We start from the raw sequence: 7,784 nt of genomic DNA, 5'->3' as shown, positions 1-7,784 counted from the left end.
GTGATGGAAGTGTCTTGTATTTTTATTGTATCAGTGTTACTTTCTTTTTAAATCCTCATCCAAGGATATTTTTTTATTGATTTGAGAGAGAGAGAGAGAGAGAAAGAGAGAGCGAGAGAGAGAGAAAAGAAACATGGATTGGTTGCCTCCTATATACCCCTGTGGGGATGGAACCCACAACCTGGGTATGTGCCCTGACCAGGAATAGAAAAGGGTGCTTGAGATACCTGCATTATTTATTACAACTGCACGTGTGTCTACAATTATCTCTAAATTAAAAAAAAAAAATTACTGAAGAAAAAAAGTACATCATTTGGCCAGTTATCGTCAGTCTAGAAATGTCGTCCTAGGGATATAATCCAAAAGAAGAAAAAACGTTAAATGCACCAGATGTTCACTATAGCGTGTTTACAACAGGGAAAAGAAACGACCTGAGTGTCCAAACAGGAAAATAGGCAAATCATGACATAGCCACCTGAGAATTACCGTCTTTTGATAGAGCAACAAAGAAATGTTGGAAAAGGGAGGATTCAAACTTGTAGTGCAATCTGACAGCTGTGTGAGGGAGTCTGGGATATATTGCAAAGGTTTTCATAGTATTCCATGTGAAATGTTTTCCCCTTTCCTCACTTTCCCTAATGTTGCATGGCTTTTACATGGTGGGGGTGGGGGCAATAACAGTAAAGGATATTTTTTTTATGTTAAATTACAAATGCCGAGTCACAATAAGAGTCCTTTGTATCCGTCCCTTCCAGTAGCGCAAACTTCGTTTTCCAGGCTCCAGGCTTGGACCCAGAGCCCCCATGCAGGCACTCGGAGGGTCCGCGCAGCGGCTCCAGCGTGCACCGCAGCCTCACCCAGGACCCCACCGGGAATCCAGGGAAAGGACTCCCGAGCGAGGGCGACGCCGCTGCCCGAGGAGCAGTGACCGTTCCAAGGTCACCACCGAGCCCGCAGCCGGCCAGGGCTCCCGACTGTGAGTCCGGGTCCCAGTCTCTGCCCGGCGCCCCTCTCTCCGTTCGGAGCCGCGACCCCAGTGCCCCTCGGTCCTCCGCGGAGAATCCCCACATTGCGTGACGGCGGCCGCCAAGGCCTCCACCCGCTGAGCCGGGCGCCTCCAGCCCCTCCGCCCTAGGCCAAGACCCTGAGGCGTAACCAGGAACAGTCCCCTCTTCCTTTTTCGCCCTCTCAACCCAGCTTTTCCCGACTCCGGGAAGAACCGGGAAGAGAAGGCGGAGGCGAGCGGGGCGCCGCCGGATAAATAGTGTGGCAGGCCCCGCCCACTGACCTCACTTCCGCTTTGCGGCAAGATGGCGGCGCCCGGACCCCGCCACGCAGACTTCCGCCTCACGCCGAGACCGAGGGTCGGCTACGGGCCGCACCGGAGCTGAAGTCGCGACCCGCACGGTGTGGAGTCCGGGTGCGCTGGTGTGCGTCCCTGCCTCGCGAGGCCTGCGGGGAGGGCGCGCCAATGGCGCTGGCCGCGGTGGTCCGAGGAGTCGCCACGTGGGAGGGGAGGAGCTGGGACTTGAGGGAGGGACGCACTGACTGGGGGGCGAGCGGCCAGGTGGGTGGGGTTCAGCCCAGGGTCCCGCGTGTCTATCCCCACGGTTGACGTTGTTGTCTCTCACCTCTTCTCTCCCAGGCAACATGTCGGGAGGAAAGGCCCCGGGCGAGCCCAGCGCTCCAGGCGCGCCCCGAGCCCTCCTCTCTGGCGCCCGGGGGCTTATCGGACAGCGGCCGGCGCCACACCTCACCCCGGGCCGCCTTCCCTCCATCCGCTCCAGGGATCTCACCCTCGGGGGAGTCAAGAAGGTACCCGATTACCTTGAATTCCAGGCTCCCGGGGTACAGCTGATGTTCATGGAGGGCCTACCGTGTGCCAGGCGTGGTGCTGGGCCTTACGAGTCTCGTACCCAGACTTGTGCCCGCAAATTTTGGGGAGCCTGTCCTACCTTAAAGTCTAGATGCTGGATACAAGCTTTTGACATGGTTTTCAGAGATGGCTGAAGGGGAGAGAATTCTAATTCGTGTAAAAGCAACTTAAGCAGTGTTTGTTTACTTTTTTTGTGTTTGGACACCTTTAAGAAACCCATGAGAGTTTCGCAGGCATCAATGTTGCCTGCAGTTGGACGGCGTCTGACTTTGCCGTGGATCCCAGTGTGCGCACTCCTGGTCTGGAGTATAATGGATTCCAGGCGTAGCGTTAGAGGCGCTGAGTCCTCTCCCCTTGTGTTTATGACCGCAGATGTGAAGAGGAGCCCTAAGTAGGGAGTGGGGCGATGGCAAGCATAAGGCAGCCATACTTTTTAAAAAGATTTAAGTTTGCCCAGGTAAATTCTGGGGGCAGTCTAACCTGTCTTCTGTTTGTGAGTCGTGGCACATCTCTGTCTTTCCTACTTGAGCTCTTTCCCCTGGTACTGCCCGCTCTCTGTAGCAGTTTGAAGACAATAAAGAGGTGAGGTTAGATCAGTTCCTTTGCGTTTAGAAGTCCCGAGGTTCTCCTTTCAGAGGGGAGAACTGAAGCTGCTAGTTTTAAGTGGGTCTTGGTGCCCCTTAGTGTGTAGCTCTGCTGCCACCATGACTTGACAGTTCTGTTCAAGCATCCTTCTCAAACACGTGTCTCCCTCTGTAAATCTCCCACAACAGTGTGGAATGTACAAAAGAGAGCCATCCCCTAACCGGTTTGGCTCAGTGGATAGAGCGTCGGCCTGCGGACTCAAGGGTCCCAGGTTCGATTTCCGGTCAAAGGCATGTACCTTGGTTGCGGGCACATCCCCAGTAGGAAGTGTGCAGGAGGCAGCTGATCGATGTTTCTCTCTCACCCTATGTTTCTAACTCTCTATCCCTCTCCCTTCTTCTCTGTAAAAAATCAATAAAATATATATTTTTTAAAAAAGAGAGAGCCATAGTGGTTTTGGTCCACAGAAGGTTCCCTTTGGGATTTTTTCTTTTCTTCAGTGCTTTGGGATCAGAAATTACCAAATCAGTGACCCCTGTATTTCACTTTCAGAAAACCTTCACCCCAAATATCATCAGTCGGAAGATCAAGGAAGAGTAAGTAGCTAGGCCTTCTTGAATACTCACCCCTTACTTACTTGCTCTGAATTTGAGCCCTTTGGGAAATAACTAGGTATGTGGCACAGAAATTTAAATTGGTGTATTTAGTTGTTTTCAACCTGGCTCCCAGCTGATTCTAATGTGCAAGCTTTAAAAAAAAATTCGGATGCCTGGGAGGCCTTCCCAGAAATTGTGATGTCATTTGTTGGCAATGAAACAGAGTGATTGTCTTTTACAGCCAGAGTTGAGAGCCACTAGTTTAGACAAAGATGTATTAAGTTCTCCCTTAAGTTTCTTTTACATTACTGCCTTCCTGTTTTCAATGAATACAAAAAATTTTTACATTTTGGGGCAGTCTCTGTAAGTCAACTTTTGAGTTGTAGTTTCAATAAATACCCTCAAACAAGAAGATAAAGTAAAACAAACTGAAAGGACTCTGCGCATCAAGGAAGTGAAAAGAGTGTTAGACTTAGGATTGGGTTCTGTGTCTCATGACGTAGTTATTGGCTCAGGTGGAGTGGAGATAGTTGGGAGAATTAAGACCAGATCTCCCAGGAAGGGTAAGTGGGTAGTGCCCCTTAATCCATTCTCTTTTCCAGACCCAAGGAAGAAGTGACCATTAAGAAGGAGAAGCGTGAAAGGGATAGAGACCGACAGCGAGAGGGTCATGGACGGGGCCGGGGTCGACCAGAAGTGATCCAGTCCCATTCCATCTTTGAGCAGGGCCCAGCTGAAATGATGAAGAAAAAGGGTACGAAAGCTTCCGGGAGGAAGGGGTCAATGGATTTCAGTTCAGACTGCCTGGGAGAAGGACAAGGGCAATGGGATTCCCCTGTTCCCGCTTTAGTTTTCCTTGCTGTTGGCCTCTTCCTTACCCCTGGTGAACTGGGTGATTTCCCACAGGGAACTGGGATAAGACAGTGGATGTGTCGGACATGGGGCCCTCTCATATCATCAACATCAAAAAAGAGAAGAGGGAGACAGATGAAGAAACAAAACAGATCCTGCGCATGCTGGAGAAGGATGATGTAGGTACCAGCAGGCTGGGGGCGGGGGGCGGGGGAGGAGGGGGGAAGGGCCTTCTTTATGGCAGTGGAAAGGGCCTGTGGAGTCAGGGTTGGAGGGAGAATTGCTCTCTGATGTCCTGGAAGCCTGGCAAGCAGAGGAATCTTCAGTTAGAAAGGGGATAAGTGGGCTGCAATCCCAGCATGTGTATCTGCTGGCCAGGCCATGTCAACCGCTGACTCTTCTTTGGCAGTTCATCGATGACCCTGGGCTGAGGAATGACACTCGAAACATGCCTGTACAGCTCCCTCTGGCTCACTCCGGGTGGTTGTTTAAGGAAGAGAATGAAGAACCAGATGTTAAACCTTGGCTGGCTGGCCCCAAGGAAGAGGACATGGAGGTGGATGTGCCTGTTGTGAAAGGTACTCGGTGTCAGTTAACATCTCGTCTCCTTTTCTGTGGCTGCCCCCCAGTCCCCACCACGGGCCTCCCGGATTGCTGCTAATAAACAGGTCCTCTCCCGTTCCAGCTGTAAAACACATGGCCTGAACAAAGACACTAAAGTCTCACTCTCAGAAGGTTCATGTTGATATGGACCGGTGGGCCTAGCCACAGATACCCCTTATTAGATAAGTCACACAATTCCTGGATCCCTCTTCACAACTAGTGTTTCTCTGCAGCTTCCTAGCTGAGCGACTGGAGCAGTTGGGGGTGAAGGGATGGGTACAATGAGATGACACAGAGGGTGGCCACTTGATAGCCCTTCCATTTGTGTTATTTTGGACAGTAAAAGAGGAGCCACGAGATGAGGAGGAGGAGGCCAAGATGAAGGCTCCTCCCAGAGCAGCCAGGAAGACCCCGGGCCTCCCAAAGGACGTATCTGTGGCAGAGCTGCTCAGGGAGCTGAGCCTTACCCAGGAGGAAGAGCTGCTGTTCCTCCAGCTGCCAGACACGCTCCCTGGCCAGCCGCCAACTCAGGACATCAAGCCTATCAAGACAGAGGTGCAGAGTGAGGATGGACAGATGGTGGTCGTGAAGCAGGAGAAAGACCGGGTATGCTCAGGAATGAGTTGTGTGGAAGTGTGGGGGGATCGATCAGGAAGGGAAGCAGCAACCTGTAGGGTGAAGCAGGGGTGTGCCACCCAAGCTGAATTGCAAGAATATCATGTATTTGTTCTTTCTCCCCATAAGAAGCTTGGGGCTTTGTACCTCAACCTCAATTATACGTGTGTTTACTTGCTACAATGAAATACTTGAACGTGTACATGGGAGAACATAAACCCTCATGTGCCATTAACCAGTTTCAGCAGTTATTAATATTTGTTTGCTGTGGGTGATTTTTTTTTGTTTTGTGTGTGTGTGTGTTTGTTTTTTTTAACCAGTGCAAGCAGCCCTAGGAAAAGGCCCTTTTGGGGGAGCTTATGCTAACCTTTGCTGCTGATGCCTTTCTTTGGGAAAGGGTTCCCTCATGAAGGATGGAGGGAACTGCTCCTTCCCCCATCTCCATACCCTGATTCTCTTCACAGGAAGCCAAGCTGGCAGAGAATGCTTGTACCCTGGCTGACCTGACAGAGGGTCAGGTTGGCAAGCTGCTCATCCGCAAGTCAGGAAAGGTACAGCTCCTCCTGGGCAAGGTGACTCTGGATGTAACAATGGGAACTGCCTGCTCTTTCCTGCAGGTGAGAGCCCATAGGTTCAAGGGCAGAGGCCCTTTAAGAGGTTGAGGATGTGGAGGAATCAGTGCTAAATGAGGGAGAAGGGTTCTTGGGATTATCACATTAAAATCAGGACTGATTGATGGGCTACGTGGTTTTGGTTCTCATTGCCTTCTCTGTCGATTGGCAGGAGCTGGTGTCCGTGGGCCTTGGAGACAGTAGGACGGGGGACATGACCGTCCTCGGACACGTAAAGCACAAACTTGTATGTTCCCCCGATTTTGAATCCCTCTTGGATCACAAACACCGGTAAAATGAGCAGATGGAGGATGATGGTGACTGCCCATGGCTGCTGCCTGCTCCAGACGTTTTGTTCTCAAATCTGTGCGACCCAGAACAGGCCTGTTTAGCCCACCCACTCCAGCCTCTGGCAGCCATTGTCCCAGTTTTCCCCACAGGGCCCATGTGCCTCCCTCCCACAGCAGCTGTGAATGGCACAGCGACCTTCCCACAGCATGGATGCTGCATGTCCTTGCTGCTGGGGGACTTGTCCCTTCTATTTATTTTTATATTTATGCTTTATCTCTTCAACTGACTGCATCTTTCCCAGATACAGAGGGGAGGGTCTGTGGAAAAGTACAGGCTCCTCCTCATGGTGACCATCTGGGTTCTCGCTGTGGGAAGTGTTAAGAACTGCTGCTGCTGCTCTCGCTCCCTCCTTCCTCCTAAGGGGCAGTCGGAGAGAGCAGGGAATGTTTTAGTCTGAGTCTCAGTACTCAGGCCCAGCTCTGTCAGTAACTGGTAGTGTGACCTTGGACAAACCACCTAACCTTTCTGAGCCTCATATTCCTCACTTGATAAAAGTGAGGACAATACCTACCTCACAAGGTTGGTGTGAGGATTAAATGGAATGTTGTAGATGAAAACTCCTTGCACAAGGCCCCACATGTACAGTAGGCGCTCAATAAATGTTAGTTTCCCTTCCCTTTGCCTGAGTCTATATTCAAACAAAATAGAGATTCTGAGAATCTCTCGGAGGAAGTGAACGGAGCTGCTCTGTCCCTGAATTCTTATTCCACGTCCCAACCACTCTCCTCCTCTCCCCCTCCCCCCTCCCCAGCCTAATGCTCTGAAGGTATAGGTTCAGACCCTTCTATGCCCTTTTTCTCCTGAACATTCTTAGCCAAGTGCTTCCTGTCCATTGCTGTGAGGTCCTAGCTATAGGTTCTATCAAAGTGAAGAAGTCAGACTCTTTCCAGCACCTAAGAATGCCTTCAGGTGACACAGTGGTCCCAACACTTGTTCTCCCTACCCTCACCCCTGAAATAAGTAGCAGTACTCTTCTAGCTTCCATTGAAGGGTTTCTCAAAAGAGCAATTAATAATTTTCATCGGGAATTAACACTACACTAAGTCAACTACTGCTGAAGAACAACCCTTGATAAGATAGAAGTTAGCCCTGGCCACTGTGGCTCAGTTGGTTAGAGCATTGTCCCATACACTGAAGGTTCACAGATTTGATTCCCAGTCAAGGCACATAACTAGGTTGCTGATTGGATCCCTGGTCAAGTGTGTGTGCGGGAGGCAACTCATCAATGTTTCTCACATCAATGTTTCTTTCTCTCCTTTACTCTCTAGAATCAGGGAAAAATATATCCTCAGATGAGAAAAAAAGATAGAAGTTGAGATTTATTAAATAATGGCCTCTTTGACACTTGACAGATGACATTCCACTTTAAAAGTTTTGACTTTGAGAGGCACACCTCTGTCTCCTAGCATCATCAGGTTCACCCACTTGGCTTGGTTCCCTGTTCCCTCTGGCCATGCTGCCTTTTTTAGTTCATGGGTCTTGTTCTTTTCACCAGGTTATCACACAATTTTTATTTTATTGATTTCAGAGATGAAAGGAGAGGGAGGGAGAGAGAAATATCAATGATAAAAGAATCATTGATCGGCTGCCTCCTACTTGCCCCACACTGGGGCTCAAGCTCGTAACCCGGACATGTGCCCTGATCAGGAATCAAACCATGACCTCTTGGTTCATAGGTGGGCGCTCTACCACTGA

At 50.3% G+C, this 7,784-nt stretch overlaps 1 protein-coding gene across 3 annotated transcripts; it reads left to right on the top strand.

The window, feature by feature from the left end:
* Positions 1-1,300: 1,300 nt before the first annotated feature.
* POLR3D (RNA polymerase III subunit D) lies at positions 1,301-6,706 on the top strand. Of its 3 annotated transcripts, none has more exons than XM_079773272.1 (9): positions 1,301-1,407; positions 1,646-1,815; positions 3,014-3,057; positions 3,660-3,811; positions 3,964-4,088; positions 4,319-4,487; positions 4,853-5,118; positions 5,592-5,744; positions 5,911-6,706. In XM_079773272.1, the coding sequence occupies exons 2-9, from the start codon at positions 1,651-1,653 to the stop codon at positions 6,031-6,033; spliced, it is 1,197 nt and encodes a 398-aa protein (XP_079629398.1). In that variant the 5' UTR covers positions 1,301-1,407; positions 1,646-1,650; the 3' UTR covers positions 6,034-6,706. The 3 variants fall into 3 exon arrangements, with proteins under 3 accessions (XP_079629398.1, XP_079629396.1, XP_079629397.1); XM_079773270.1 differs by having other exon boundaries at positions 1,305-1,420; XM_079773271.1 differs by having other exon boundaries at positions 1,310-1,430.
* Positions 6,707-7,784: the final 1,078 nt, after the last annotated feature.

This window comes from Cnephaeus nilssonii, assembly GCF_951640355.1.
Source record: "Cnephaeus nilssonii genome assembly, chromosome: 5".
In the NCBI taxonomy this organism is placed as follows: domain Eukaryota; kingdom Metazoa; phylum Chordata; class Mammalia; order Chiroptera; family Vespertilionidae; genus Cnephaeus; species Cnephaeus nilssonii.
Note: the sequence above shows the minus strand (reverse complement) of the source record. Positions and strands in the feature narration are given on the sequence as shown.

Excerpts from the sequence above, each read along its gene's own strand:
- POLR3D (XM_079773272.1), top strand. The coding sequence starts at position 1,651 with ATGTCGGGAGGAAAGGCCCCGGGCGAGCCCAGCGCTCCAGGCGCGCCC. Across the intron at positions 3,058-3,659 it reads AGTCGGAAGATCAAGGAAGA|ACCCAAGGAAGAAGTGACCA; the intron begins GTAAGTAGCTAG and ends TCTCTTTTCCAG. Across the intron at positions 4,089-4,318 it reads GCATGCTGGAGAAGGATGAT|TTCATCGATGACCCTGGGCT; the intron begins GTAGGTACCAGC and ends CTTCTTTGGCAG.